This window comes from Pleurodeles waltl, chromosome 3_1 (genome assembly GCF_031143425.1).
Source record: "Pleurodeles waltl isolate 20211129_DDA chromosome 3_1, aPleWal1.hap1.20221129, whole genome shotgun sequence".
NCBI lineage: Eukaryota > Metazoa > Chordata > Amphibia > Caudata > Salamandridae > Pleurodeles > Pleurodeles waltl.
In genome coordinates this window covers 1,259,752,830-1,259,768,366 of record NC_090440.1, presented here as the reverse complement: position 1 = coordinate 1,259,768,366, position 15,537 = coordinate 1,259,752,830, and the positions used below count along the sequence as shown (strand labels likewise).

General features: G+C 46.1%; 1 protein-coding gene across 1 annotated transcript in view; it reads left to right on the top strand.

Annotated features, from left to right (window-relative positions):
• The window catches only part of LOC138285082 (glycophorin-C-like), a 217,051-nt gene extending 204,109 nt beyond the window's left edge, over positions 1 to 12,942 (top strand). Inside the window, exon 3 of the mRNA XM_069224600.1 lies at positions 10,812 to 12,942. Within this exon, the coding sequence (XP_069080701.1) occupies positions 10,812 to 11,008 (197 nt within the window). The 3' untranslated portion in view covers positions 11,009 to 12,942. The remainder of the gene's footprint in view (positions 1 to 10,811) is intronic.
• Positions 12,943 to 15,537: the final 2,595 nt, after the last annotated feature.

The following is a 15,537-nucleotide window of genomic DNA, read 5'->3' as shown; positions in this document are numbered from 1 at the left end:
CTTGTTCGCGCTCCCGCCATCGCGGGAAGCGCTGTGTGATCTCTGGAGGCGGGGCAGGAGCCCTTTAAAACTTGTTCGCGCTCCCGCCGTCGCGGGAAGCGCTGTGTGATCTCTGGAGGCGGGGCAGGAGCCCTTTAAAACTTGTTCGCGCTCCCGCCGCGCGGGACGCGCGCGGGCGGCGCCCGGGCGAAGCCCGGGCCAAGGGCGGCCCGTCCTGCGCCCGTCAGCGGCTGACAGAGGCTGGGCTGGGCCACCCCCCCCTAACATCTATCTCCCAAGAAGGCCATATTGTACTCAGTCCCTTTTGCTAGTTCCTACTCTGTCTCCCCAGTCAGCTGCTCCATTTAATCTGACACCTTATCATTTAACCCTGCACCTACACTAACACCAGATGGGCAAAAGGAAAGCAATAGAGGCAGGGGCCGGGGCAGTACTAAAAGCCAAGCGAAAAAGGAATAAGCATGCTGCTAGCAATTGCGTTATGGATAGAATCGACTCTCTCCTGGGCGAATGCAACAGAATACTAACTAGCCCCCAGGGAAACATTTCTATTGCAACTGGGGAGGGGCCCACTTCAACTAGCAGGAAGGAAGGTTCCATGAAAATCGCTGAGATTTTCATGAAACGTGGGCAACAAGTTACTGACACTACAGGGGCGGGTGAAAGTAGGAACGTTATCACCCATGCGGCCCCCTCCCTAGCAGAAGACCTACCACTTGCCATCAACGATTCCATCCAGCTCAGTAACCGCTTCAATCCCCTAACCAACCTCCCTGAATCACGCGACGACATCAACCCAGACACCCTGGCAGATGGGCCAGCAGCAACCAACACGCACTCTCCTCATGTAACCCCACAGCATATCGAATACATACAAGCTCTAAGGAAGGAAGTCACAGAACTCAAGCATATGGTTAACTCATTACTTGCAATAGTAAAACAGCTAACCCACGCAAATAACACGACCACCAGTAACCTTGCCCAAAATCCAATCCTATCAGGCATCACACCAAACTCGCCCAACTCCTCTGCTTCTAGCCACGCTGGCCCTCACCCTACCAAAGAAAAGACCATGAACTCCCACCAGTCTCCCCTCTTCCACAATTTAGGCATAGGAAATTCACTAGACATCTATCATAATACCCTCAAACCCATGAGCAACACCGCCTCAAAATACTCTACGCAACCTGCCACTGACCAGTCCCATTTAGGTAATATAGTTCTAATGGTTAACGTTCCCAAGTTAACCACATTGGCGCGCAAGGAAGGGGTAGACTCTATCAAAAACAAGGCAATCCACTGGATTCGCCATGTTAGAGGCTGCCGATCCATAATACGTGAGGACCTAATTACCGTAGTACGACGGCCAGACCCGGGAACTCACTTTGATATCCTAAAACTGACACTCAAGAACAGGACCATGGCGAACAATCTGGTGGCCCTAGACGCAAGAACAAGCCCACCTGCACACTCACGCATCCAGTTTAAACAGCCCAGGTCACCCACGCTCCACGAGGAACGCCCGAGTTACCACCCGGCAGAAAACCTATCCCCTCTTGGTAAACATGATTGACTCACAGCCCCACCTAAAATCTATGCAGGCAAACCTTGCAACCTTCCAACATCCATCACCCCCAGATCCTCCTTTTACCCCACCACTGTCTGTCCATGTATTCACCCCCCTACCCATGATACCGCGACCATTTCCGGCTCACCGAGCAATCATGACAACGATGCTCCACCCATCTTGCAGGCACATTGCCCACCAAACCTAGAGCTGCTGTCTAAGCCCGCAAGCATCTCCTTGATCAGGACCAGGCCTGTTCCAACAGAGGAACATCACCAACCACCACAAACCTCACGGGCAAACATTGGCATCAACCCATCCCTGCTCCCCCAGCCACATCTGCCAAACCAACCCCTGACAGCCAACCTCAAAAACCCCGGGCATTTAGGTAGGACAACTCAGTCACAATCTGGGGTACGACTTGTCTCATGGAACGTGGCAGGTCTGAAATCTATTCTTCCCCTTCCATCCTTCTCCTCATTTATTGACGAACATGACATATGTCTCCTACAGGAAACATGGTCACTCGACCCACTCTTCCGAACAGGCTACTCAAATTTCCACTTCCCCGCTGTGGCCAGCACGAGAGGCAGGCCCTCAGGGGGTCTGACCATCTGGATCAAAACATCACTTAGCTGCCATATATCACAGCTACCTACCGCCTCTCCCGACCTGCTAGGCCTTCGTCTATCCTTTGGGCCTGACTCTGTGGTGAACATCTTTAATATCTACGCTCGAGGGGTCAGGGGGGGTCAAGTCTCCAAAACCCTCTGCGCCCTCGTAGCCCTCTTACAAAATTATCCCCGCCATCATAAAACCATTGTGGCTGGGGACTTCAACGTCACATTCGAACCCCTTGACTGGGACGATCTCAGGTCCACCCGCGAGGAAGATCAAGTCTGGTCTATCCCCGCCCTGTCCATTGCACCCATCAAAAGGTGGACGTCGGTTGCGATTCAGGTAAAATCATTGACCATGGAGTTTGGACTCAGGGCGCTAAATGGCAGAACTAATTCAGACACCAACGGTAGTCACACATACAACAAAACGAACCACACCAGCAGAATCGATTATTGCCTATTCGATATAAGATTATGGCCTCCAGTCATCGATATGACAATCATCGAAAGGACCGAAAGTGATCAGAACCCTCTTTCTGTCCACACATTAGCCCTAGGTAACCTCCCAGCCACGTCTAACCCCGCAGCAGTAGCACCCAAGGGTATTAACCTGGCCAACAACAAAAGACACCTAAAATGGGTCAATATTGGGGCCCGGCCCACACTCATCAATGCTGCCAACAACACCCTAAAATCCACACTAAGGGACCTAGAGGCAGGTTCTGCAACACCCCACCAGGAAATTAGCTCAATCCACACCTCCTGCTTTAGGGATATCGCAACCCACTTCTCAGCACCCCCAGCCCACGACGACAAACGACCCAAAGCCAGGCACCGCTGGTTCAACAAAACGTGCCGGTCCCTAAACAAGCGCCTAGTTCAAGCCATTAAATCCAAGGACCCCATCGCCATCCGCGTAGCTAGGAAGTCCTATAAATCTGCAATATGCATAGCCAAGCGTGATCAAGATAGCAAATGGTGGACATCACTCAGCGACGCTGTGCGCGAGAGAAATTATAGTCTGTTCTGGTCCCTGGCAGCGCGAGGCCCAGAAACCAGTGGTTTGGACATCACAACCAATATTGCCCCAAGAGACTGGATAGCCCACTTTAGTAGTCTGTACTCCCATGATCATGATAGCCCCACCTCTGTTTGTACGGGCCCCCTCCTATTTCACTCGTTAGCACCAACCACCGCAGCACCCCTGTTGTTCTCCCAAAGTGATATAACTTACTCTCTAAGCACTCTAAAACGCGGCAGGGCCCCTGGTTCAGACTGCGTCCCAGCAGACCTATTCTCAACAGACCTAGCATCCTGGTCAAGATATCTCACCATTCTAGCTAACGCAATAGCATCTGGGGCGCCAATTCCCGACTCTTGGAAAGCGGCCATTGTTATTCCAATCTTTAAAAAGGGCGACAGATCTCTTCCCTGTAACTATAGACCCATTAGTCTAATTGACTGTGTCCAAAAAGTCTTCTGCCACTGCCTCCTAGGGAAGATAGAAGAATGGCTAATTGACCACGATATCCTTAGCCCCCTCCAAGCCGGTTTCCGAAAGAAGATTTCCACCACTGATCAAGCCCTCAGATTCCTATTATTATATTGGAAAACAGTGTTCATCGGTAAAGGCAGCCTTTATGTAGCTTTCGTGGACCTCAAATCTGCTTTTGACCTAGTACCTCGCAACAAAATGTGGGTCACTCTCTCTCGGATGGGAATCCCGGAACACATCCTTGCCATTTTGATACGACTCCACGAGGACAACTACGCACAAGTCAGGTGGGGCAACAAGGGCCAACTTACCGATAGAATCCACGTCTCTAGGGGTGTGCGGCAAGGTTGCGTACTTGCCCCGACCCTCTTTTCCCTGTACATCAACGAAATTGTCCCCTCCCTCCTCAGACTGCAGGCTGACGCACCTTCACTTGGCACACAAAAAATCCCAGTCTTACTCTTTGCCGATGACACTCTCTTGATATCTAAGACCCCTAGTGGTCTAAGGAAACTCCTTGCGTGCTTCGAGCATTTCTGTTCATCCCAGGGACTCGAAATCAACGCAACGAAAACCAAACTAATGACCCTTAATCCCCACAGATCTTTCAAAGGGAAATTTACTCTAGAGGGCTCCTCACTCGAGAAGGTGGGCATTTTCAGCTACCTGGGCATAACACTCACTGACAACATGTCCTGGAAGCCACACATAGGAAAACAAGCCCTTAAATTAAGACAAACAACTGGGGCTCTACTAAAAAACTTCCACCTCTCACACACAAAACCAATTCGCCCAGCATTACAATTATACGAAGCCCAGGCAGTTTCCTCAGCGCTCTACGGGGCTGAACTTTGGGGTTATACCAAAACCCAAGACCTAACCACCGCTGAAAACAACTTCTTAAGAAACCTTGTGTCCCTTCCGCTAAGCACCCCACTGTTCCCTCTTTTCAAGGACCTCGGCATCAAACGCATTGGTCACAAAACCCGCCTGCGACCTCTGCTGTACTGGCGGCGTCTCTGGACCACTCCGGAACTTGTCATCTTCACCGAAGCTCTACAGGTCATCCTAAAAGCCGACCACCTGCACAGAATCCCCTGGCTACGATCCATCAAGGATTTACTCCACTCTATCGGGCTCGATGATCTCTGGAACTCACCAGCCACGTCAGTCTTTCCCTCGAAAAGCGAACTAAAGAAACTTTACTGGCAAAGGGCCAACAACGAAGACACTCGGGCTGCACTCCACACTACATTATCTTGTGACTTTGCCAACCTAAAAGAGTCATGCAAGTACGAAACTTTTTGGGACCTAATCACGGCCCCAAGGGAAAGGAAACTGTACTTCCAGCTCCGCATTGGAACACTCCCATTAAGACTTTTCACCAGCAGCTGGTCACACAACGAATCCACCGCATGCCCTGCTTGCAAAGCCCCCGTGGAGAATCTCCCTCACCTCCTTTTTGCATGCCCCGCGTATACTGCCCCCCGTAGGAAATGGCTGGCCCCGGCATGCAGACTACTGGGAGCACGCTGCTCTGCGCTAGCTCTGCGAATCCTTAGATCAGACACCAGGCCAACGCTAGTGATCGCTATCGCCAAATTCCTCGGAGCTAGTTGGCTTATTAGAGGGAAAACTCTCCTGGACAAAGACTCCAAATAAGACTGTCCCAACATCCTGCAGAGTGCATTTCACTTCATTTCATTTTTTCTAATTTCATTCCATTTTATTCTATCTCATTTTTATTCCATTTTAATTTTTATTTATATTTCATTCCCTTTTATCACCATATTTACCTGCAATTTTATTTTATCATGTGCATTTATTTGTATTTATTACTGCTCGCGCTTTTTTGGCTCTTGTAGCCGCAATAAAGCTTCTTTGAATTGAATTGATAGAAGGTAGCTATGGCAAAGCAGCTTAGGCTGAACTAGGAGACATGCAAAGCTCTTACTATACCACTGATATCATATGTACAATATCATAAGAAAACACAATACACAGAGTTACTAAAAATAAAGGTACTTTATTTTTATGACAATATGCCAAAAGTATCTCAGTGAGTACCCTCAGTAAGAATGTAAGTACTATATACAAGTTATATGTACAAAAACCAAAATTAGGTAAGTAATAGCAAGAAAAGTAATGCAAACAGTGTAGAATTACAATAGGTTACAATAGGAGCACATAGGTATAGGTGCAACACAAACCATATACTCCAAAAGTGGAATGCGAACCACGAATGGACCCCAGACCTATGTGAGCTTGTAGAGGGTTGCTGGGACTGTAACAAAAAAACAGTGAGGGTTAGAAAAATACCCCACCCCAAGACCCTGAAAAGTAGGAGTAAAGTATACCTACTACCCCCAGAGAGCACAGAAGTCGTGATAGAGGGATTCTGCAGGAAGAACAAACACCAGCAGTGCACTGACAACGGATTTCCAGACCTGAGTACCTGTAAGACAAGGGGACCAAGTCCAATAGTCGCGACAGTGCCCAGGAGGGGCAGGAGCCCAGGAAACCCCAGCTGAAGGTGCAAGGAAGCTGCCACTAGTTGGAAGAAGCTTGGAGTTCTGCAAGAAAGAAGAGGACTAGGAACTTCTCCTTTGGAAGACAGATGTCCCACGTTGCCAGGAAGCTTGCAGAGGTGTTCCCACGCAGAAAGACCGCAAACAAGCCTTGCTAGCTGCAAGGGTCGCAGTAGAGGTTTTTGGGTGCTGCAGAGGAACAGGAAGGACCAGGATGTCGCCTTTTGCAGGAGGAGACAAAGGGGGTGCTCAGCAACTCAGAGAGCCCTCACAGAAGCAGGCAGCACCCGCAAAAGTACCCCAACAGGCACTTGGAAGAAGAGTGAACCAGAGTCCATGTGAACTTACAAAAGGGAGTCCCACGACGCCAGAGGACAACTCAGAAGGTTGTGCACTGCAGGACTGAGTGCTGGGGACCCAGGATTGGCTGTGCACAAAAGAAATTCTGGAAGAGAGCACAGGAGCCGGAGCAGCTGCAAATCACGCGGTACACAGCATTGCAGTCTAGCATGGGGAGGCATGGACTTACCTCCACCAAACTTGGACTGAAGAGTCACTGGACTGTGCAGGTCACTTGGACAGAGTTGCTGTGTTCCAGGGACCACGCTCGTCGGGATGAGAGGGGACCCAGAGGACCAGTGATGCAGTCTTTTGGTGCCTGCGTTAGCAGGGGGAATATTCCGTTGACCCACGGGAGATTTCTTCGGAGCTTCTGGTGCAGGGTGAAGGCAGGCTAGCCCCAGAGCATGCACCACCAGGAAAAAGTCGAGAAAGCTGGCAGGACTAGGTGCTACAATGTTGCTGGTAGTCGTCTTGCTACTTTGTTGCGGTTTTGCAGGCGTCCTGGAGCAGTCAGCAGTCGATCCTTTGGTAGAAGGTGAAGAGGGAAATGCAGAGAAGCGCTGGTGAGCTCTTGCATTCGTTATAATTCCCCAAAGCAGAGACCCTAAATAGCCAGAAAAGGAGGTTTGGCTACCAAGATAGGAGGATTGGCTACCAAGAGATGTAAGAGCCTATCAGAAGAAGCCTCTCACGTCACCTGCTGGCACTGGCCACTCAGAGCAGTCCAGTGTGCCCCCAACACCTCTGTTTCAAAGTTGGCAGAGGCCTGGGACACACTGGAGGAGCTCTGGGCACCTCCCCTCGGAGGTACTGGTCAGGGGAGTGGTCACTCCCCTTTCCTTTGTCCAGTTTCGCGCCAGAGCAGGGCTGGGGGATCCCTGAACCAGTGTAGACTGGCTTATGCAGAGATGGGCAACATCTGTGCCCATCAAAGAATTTCCAGAGGCCGGGGGAGGCTACTCCTCCCCAGCCCTTCACACCTATTTCCAAAGGGAGAGGGTGTAACACCCTCTCTCAGAGGAAATCCTTTGTTCTGCCTTCCTGGGCCAGGGCTGCCTGGACCCCAGGAGGGCAGAAACCTGTCTGAGGGGTTGGCAGCAGGAGCAGCTGCAGTGGAGACCCCGGAAAGGCAGTTTGGCTGTACCCGGGTTCTGTGCTAGAGACCCGAGGGATCATGGAATTGTCACCCCAATACCAGAATGGTATTGGGGTGACAATTCCATGATCTTAGACACGTTACATGGCAATATTTGGAGTTACCATTGTGACGCTATACATAGGTAGTGACCTATGTATAGTGCACGCGTGTAATGGTGTCCCCGCACTCACAAAGTCCGGGGAATTTGCCCTGAACAATGTGGGGGCACCTTGGCTAGTGCCAGGGTGTCCACACACTAAGTAACTTTGCACCCAACCTTCCCCAGGTGAAGTTTAGACGTATAGGTTAATTATAAGTTACTTATGTGCAGTGGTAAATGGCTGTGAAATAACATGGATGTTATTTCACTCAGGCTGCTGTGGCTGGCCTGTGTAAGAATTGTCAGAGCTCCCTATGGGTGGCAAAAGAAATGCTGCAGCCCATAGGGATCTCCTGGAACCCCAATACCCTGGGTACCTCAGTACCATATACTAGGGAATTATATGGGTGTACCAGTATGCCAATGTGAATTGGTAAATTTAGTCACTAGCCTGTTAGTGACAAATTTGGAAAGCAGAGAGAGCATAACCACTGAGGTTCTGGTTAGCAGAGCCTCAGTGAGACAGTTAGGCACCACACAGGGAACACATATAGGCCACACACTTCTGAGCACTGGGGTCCTGGCTAGCAGGATCCCAGTGACACATAACAACCACACTGACAACATAGGGTTTCATTATGAGCACTGGGCCCTGGCTAGCAGGATCCCAGTGAGACAGTGAAAACACCCTGGCACAAATAGGCCAAAAGTCGTGGGTAACAAGGCTAGAAAGAGGCTACTTTCCTACACCCATCCAGTTCCTGGGACCCTGAAAGGAGAAGCTGGCATCCTAAGAGGAGGAAATTGACGCACAGAGCGCTAAGCAGGGAAAAGATTGACGCGACTCTGATCTGCGGCTGAAGAAACGACGCGGCACAGGCTCTGTGGTTGAAAATTGACGCACGCCGGAAACGCGACAGAAGAATCGATGCACGGAGCTGGAGAAACCACATGCAGCATCGCTGATGGAGGCTGGGAGATCACAACCCGCGCTGCGTGGTTTTCGGATCATTGTGCGGCTGGATTTCCGACGTAAGCACCGCTGGGCGTGTAAAAACAACGCATGGCCTGCCCGGACCCGAGAGTGCTGACTGGATCGACGCATCACTCTCCTGCGGAGAGAAGAAACAACGCGCCCGACCCGAATAAAGGGGAAAAGACACAAGGTCCTGCTTTTGAGTGGAATCGACACATCACAAGCCCTTTTTGACGCACGCTTGCCTGTGCAGGGTTATTTTTGACACACCCAAGGTACATTTTCACGCTAACAGTGTTAGTGTGTGCTTAAAACTACTTAAAGACTCTTTTTGATTTTTAATTGATAACTTGACTTGTGTATTGTGGATTTCTGTTGCTTTGGTCTTGTTTTGTTTAGATAAATATTTCCTATTTTTCCAAACCTGTTGTTTCATTTTGTAGTGTTTTCATTAAGTTACTGTGTGTTTTGGTACAAATACTTTACACCTAGCACTCTGAAGTTAAGCCTACTGCTCTGCCAGGCTATGAAGGAGGTAAGCAGGGGTTAACTGAGGGTGATTCTCTTTTACCCTGACTAGAGTGAGGGTCCTTGCTTGAACAGGGGGTAACCTGACTGTCAACCAAAGACTCCATTTCTAACAGGAAGCATATAGGCTCTCTGCCACAAAGATGTTTCGGATGGTAATATCTCCTCAGACCCCTCTGTGTGCTCTATGTCCACCTTACGCATGCCTTGTCAGAACCTCTCTGTTTTGGTGCAGACTCTGCACTCACACACACCTTGCTTCCCATCCTTTAGTGTCTTCCTGCTTAACCGTAATCCTTCTTCTGTTGATTTTGTTCCCCTTCCTCTCCCTTTACCTAGTGAGTACTTCCTCACAACACTACCTTACCACCATCTTCTTCTTTAACATCTTTTACCAACCCCTTGCAGCCAAGATCCCTTCAGTCTCACTCCAGTAAGTTCCTTTTCTTCCATCCATTACTGAATAGCATGTCACTGAGTGGTCACCATTTACTCCCCCTTATTTACTTCCTCGAAGACCACTCCCTTTCTTCTTTATTTTAGAATCGGTTATGTGCTGAAGTATCGACAAATTTAAGATCCAAGGTGTAGTGCCTTGCATGATTCAGAACAAAACCTTTCTGACTCCCAGTGGACTCCATATCAATGTGAAATAATTGTAAGAATAAAATGTAATGAAAGCGTTGTTTAGAATGTTGAACTTCACAGATACACTCAGAGACAAAAAGGCATGTTATTTACAGCTCTGGGTGTGGCACAGTCATTGGTGGATACCCAGGCTGGGCAAGACACAGCACAGGGGAGAGCAAAATATGACGTTCATACTTCAACAACCCCTCAGCTACAGTTGCCAATAACCATTCTCAAATCATCTACAAACTGTCTCCATCACATTGACGATGTCATAAACAATGCCTTTTGTGATGTCACATTAGAACTCATGTTTTGTAGGCATTGTCACAGCGTCATGTGACAATGGCAATGTTATCTTCATTATTTTCTTGTTTTTATGGCTTTGACAGAAAAATCATAATGACTATGGGCTTGAATAAGAATTCGAGGGATGAGTCACTCAATCGCAAATGTGACAGTTATCCTGTCCACTGTATTATGAATGCATAATATTCAACACACTTGTAATACTGCAGAAAAGATATTAGTCATGTTTGTGATGGACTAAATTGTCCACCTAATCCTAAAATCAGTCTGTATGTTTCCAGCAAAATGTTTGACTGCTTCTTGTTCAAGGAATCAGTCTTACAGTTTAAAAAAATGTGTTTAATTATGACTAGAAGATGTTGGGTACAACCACACCTATTCATGGGATGGGTATATCTCAAAGCGATAAAGAGGCTCTGAAAGGGTGTTATTTAAATGAAGTTCTGGTAGCTTTGTGACCTTTCCTAAAGCTAATGTGGACAGCCAGACATCTGCCATAGTCCTATTAATTGTCATTATTGATCATGAAAGCCAGTGGAACACAGTTGACCTTGGTGTATCTTTGCTTCCTCCCATAGGTGCCATTTTTGCCATAATTGTAGTCCTGGTTTGCCTCCTGGTATTGATTATGCGTTACATGTACCGGCACAAGGGCACCTACCAAACCAATGAAGCTAAGGGCACAGAGTATGCAGACAGTGCTGATGATGCATTAAGAAATGACCCTTCTCTCCTTGAAGATATGGATGCCAGCAAGAAAGAATATTTTATCTGAAATGCAAAGTTAAAAACAAATGTGCCTTAGACAATATGCAATGCTAACACTACATTGAGCAAGAAAGCTGTAATATGCAAGGAAGAAAACAATGGATCCAATCTGGGTTTTCCATGGTGGTCTGATTTCTGTGAAAGGTATCCACAACGGTCAACTTAAAGCACATGTGGAAACCGAACAACGATTGAGAACACTAGAACCTGTAGTCTGCAGGATGTCATTTTGCATTTGGACAGCCTCCCTACAGTTGATGCTGTGCGCATGATCAGTAAAAGGAACACTAGGACAAAGGGATAATTTACTGCTAAGTACTGGGCATGGTAATTCTTCACAAAATCCTGTTTTGAAATGTACCCTTGTGCAGGAACTTACACTGCCACTGCATTTTGGATAAATATACATTATCACCCTTTTCTAACTCGGTACCTTAGACTCTTCTAACTCGCCACCATAGGCTATAGTAACTGTAAACTTGTAAAATGGACGTGACTGTGTTTGTGTTTATTTTAAATGTTATTTTCTACAAAACTATTTTGGTTGTTTTCCACAGAATTTATTTTACACATTTACAAACTCAAAATCGAATTTAGTTTTCTAAAATACTTGTGATAGCAAATGTCAGTTGCACAAGCTTGCTTGTATGTTTCATAACCTTATGTGAACGTCAGCTCTAAAATGTTTGTGCCAGATGTACAAGCAGTTTTCGAGTCGCAAACGGCCTCCCTACAGTTGATGCTGTGCGCATGATCTGTAAAAGGAACAATGAGAGAAAGGGATAATTTATTGCTAAGTACTGGGCATGGTAATTCTTCAGAAAATAATTTTTTGAAATGTATCCTTGTGCAGGAACTTACACTTACACTGCATTTTTGATAAATATACATTATCCCCTTTCTCTAACTTGGTACTTTAGACTCCTGTAACTCGCCACCTTAGGCTCTAGTAACTGTAACACTTGTAAAATGGACATGACTGTGTTTGTGTTTATTTAAAATGTTATTTTCTACAAAACTATTTTGGTTGTTTTCCAAAGAAAAAACATTTAAACATTTACAAACTCAAAGCCTAATTTAGTTTTCTAAAATACTTGTGTAAGCAAATGTCAAATGCACAAGCTTGCTAGTATGTTTTATAACCTTATGTGAAGGTCAGCTGTAAATATTTCAAGCCAGATGTAAGAAGCATTTTTCCAGTCGCAAACGGTTGTTGCGACCAGGAATTTTTTTTTTCAATGTCCCAAAGCAAAATGCGACTTGGTAACTTGTTTATCGAGTTGCATTTCTCTTTTTGCATTCAGCATTCGGAAGGGGCGAATCGCACTGGCATGTAGGAATATTATGTGACCATGAATGCGGTCGCAAAACATTCGTAGTTACCACCAGCTCCAAGTTGGTGGTAACCCACTTTCAAACGGGAAGGATTTCATTGAGGGAAAATGGGCTGCATTTTTTAAAATAAACTGCTTTATTTAAAAGCAGTCACAGACGTGGTGGTCTGCTGTCCCCAACAGGTCAGCATCCCTGTGAGTGTGGCAATACTCAATGGCGTCGCAAATTGTGACCTTCCTCAGGAATATTGATGAGGTAGGCCATTTGCGACCCCATTTCGAATCGAAAACAGTGTGCTTTACAATGTTGTACATTTTGATTTGTGACTCGCAATTTGTGATTCCCAAAAGGATCGCAAATTGCGAGTTGCAAAATAAAATGTCATACATCCACCCCTTTGTTAGCAGAGCAGCATCCTTGGGATCCTTAGGATAACAATTGACTAAACAAAGGCATTTTGTTTAGATGTTTGATTTGAGGGTGTGTTTTAGTCAGGGCCTTACCCATTTTTGCAATAATTTATGCAATTATTTCGTGAGTTTGCATTTACCTCATGTGTTTTAGCAGTGTATGTTTGTAATAAATAAATTCTAGATTAAATAGCAATGCACTATGAAAGAGTCGTTATTCTGTTGCCTTTCTTCTCTTTCCACCATGTCCACCCTGTTATGTAGCAAAACCGGTAGGGTTATTAGAGCAATGTCTCACTTTTTACATGAACGCTTTGAACAATAAAAGATTTTGGTAGAGTTTAAAATTAGGGTTAACATGGACGTCAGTTAGGGGTCGGCACAGGTCACTACTGCAACCCCTAGCTTCCTCCTCGGGCCCCCTGGTACTGCCTTTGCAACTCCTGACCTCACAGGTAGCAAAATCAGTGCCAAGAACTGAGGGGTGCCTCGCATTATCAGAGTCAGGATCCAAACTCGTTTTATGCTAATTGTTATTATATTAATAGTGAATAATAGTCTATTAATCATTAGTATAATAAAAAGTGAAGCAGCAAGATCTGGAACGGGAACTTCACAAGCATCTTGGGTGATAAAAATATAATGGCTTTAAATGCCCGTTGTGTGCATGCATGTGAGTGAGAGTGAGTTCGTGTGAGAATGTGTGTGTATATGTGAGCATGTGTGTTTTTATGTGGGATTGTGTGTGTGTGTGAAAGTGAGTGAGTAAGTATAAGTGAGTTAAAGTAAGAGTGCTTGAGTACAAAGGAGTGAGTTAGTGTAAGTGTGAGTGCAAGACACTGAGTGAAAATGAGTGAGTGCAAGTGAGTGCTAATGAGTGAATGAGTGAGTAAATTAATGTACGTGAGCATGAGTGAGAATGTGTTGTTATGTTTACAAAACTGCTGTTGGATCTGGCATGCATTTTGGATTAAAGAAGCACCCTTTGCAAAGTGCTGGAACTGGCATCCTGGAGGCAGTACTTGCAAATGGGATACCAACAGCAAAATGCTACTGCTGGCACACTGTAGGTAAACTTTGGGATGCAGCACCTGTACAAATTGTTAGTGCTGGCACACTGTAGGAAATTCTTGGCATAGGAAAAGACAACAGGCAATGCCATGAGGCCATCAATGACAAAATGTGGACCTCCACAGATTTAAATGTCACTTTTGACTTAAGGGTCCTCCATATAATATGAACAGCAGTATTAGCAAAATTCTGGCTCTGGTATATTGTATGGCGTTATATGTAATATTTGGGCAAAGGCTTCACCCACGGCAAAATGCTGGTCGTAGCAATGGAGGTCATTTTAACATAAAGGGGCACACATAGGATATTTAAAAAAAAATTGGGAATAAACTCATGGAGACTGTAGGGTTTCATTAAATTGGCACCCCAAAGGACTTGAATATTTAATGTATATTTTCACAGCCTAGGCCTTTTAGCAGATTTATGTGAAAATTGTGTGTTAAATTACACTAACAGAGCCCATTTGCTCAGGGGAGAGAACCCCCCCCCCACTCCTCGATCTCCCCTAGAAAAGACCAGACTCACTTTGCTTGCTTACTACAGTTCAGCTGACTATTATCTAAAAAAACATCTGTGTTGTGGTTTTATATTAATTATGCAATTAATATGTAAGTTCAGTCAAGCATGTAAGTGTGGGGGCAGGAGTAATGTGTCTTACACGCTTGTCTGAAGTTCATTTATTCGAAAACAAGTACTTCTCAAAAGTTACAACGCTAAGTGAGAACACTGACAGGAACCTGGCTGGAACTAATGTGTACAGTTATGAAACTGAAGTCACCAGGGAGGCACACTGTCATGCTAATGTAATGTTAGACATATTAGTTACAGTGACATTTTATACACCTTTTCCAAGTAGTTGTATTTGTATTTGTATTTATATAGTGTCAGTCTTCGTGGGTTAGATTAACGCATATTCGTTATTTCTCTGCATCACCAAACTGAATTACATTGTCACGCAAAGCTGCACTCTTACAACTCAGCATGGCGATCGCTTTATGTTAACTATCAGACAACAGGCAAGCTCAGCTGGCACCCTATTGGTAATTTATTCTTATGCGTAGAGCAATTCCAATAGCATGTTTGCTGTTCCCTCTTGAGGATCGAGGCGAGATGATTGACAAGGTTGTGGGCTTGGACTCGATCATGACCTCTGTCTGCACAATGTATTGAGGATTGTTTCTGTGCCTCGCAGTATCCAAAGCATCAGCCACGGCCTTCCGGTGTACAGGCAATGATGCAGGCAGGAAGACGAATGACAAACATCCTGAATCATTTGGCAGAGCGTGCAACGTTGAAAGGGCTCCGGCTGCCTCTGCAGCACTTCACAATTCAGCCAGGCCACACTGTCAATGCGATCATGCTCTCAAGCCGAGCTCTCATCAATGATTGCTCTCTCGGTGTTCAGCTGTCTCTGCCCGTGCAGCACCTTTTGATTTATCATGAGTACATGGGGCAAGGTGAATCTCTGGCACATACATTGAGTTTTTTGGGTACTACAATAAAGGCACAGGGAAGAGAGGCAATATTGTCCTTGCTTCAGCACACAGAAAGTTTGTGTTTGACAAATCCTCCTTCAACCAAGAGAAGAACTGCAGTGGTTTCTCCCTCGCATTAAGGGGCATATTTATACTCTGTTTGTTTCGGATTTGTGTCATTTTTTTTTTTTACGCAAATTTGGCGCAAACTTAACTCCATATTTATATTTTGATGCTAGACCCAT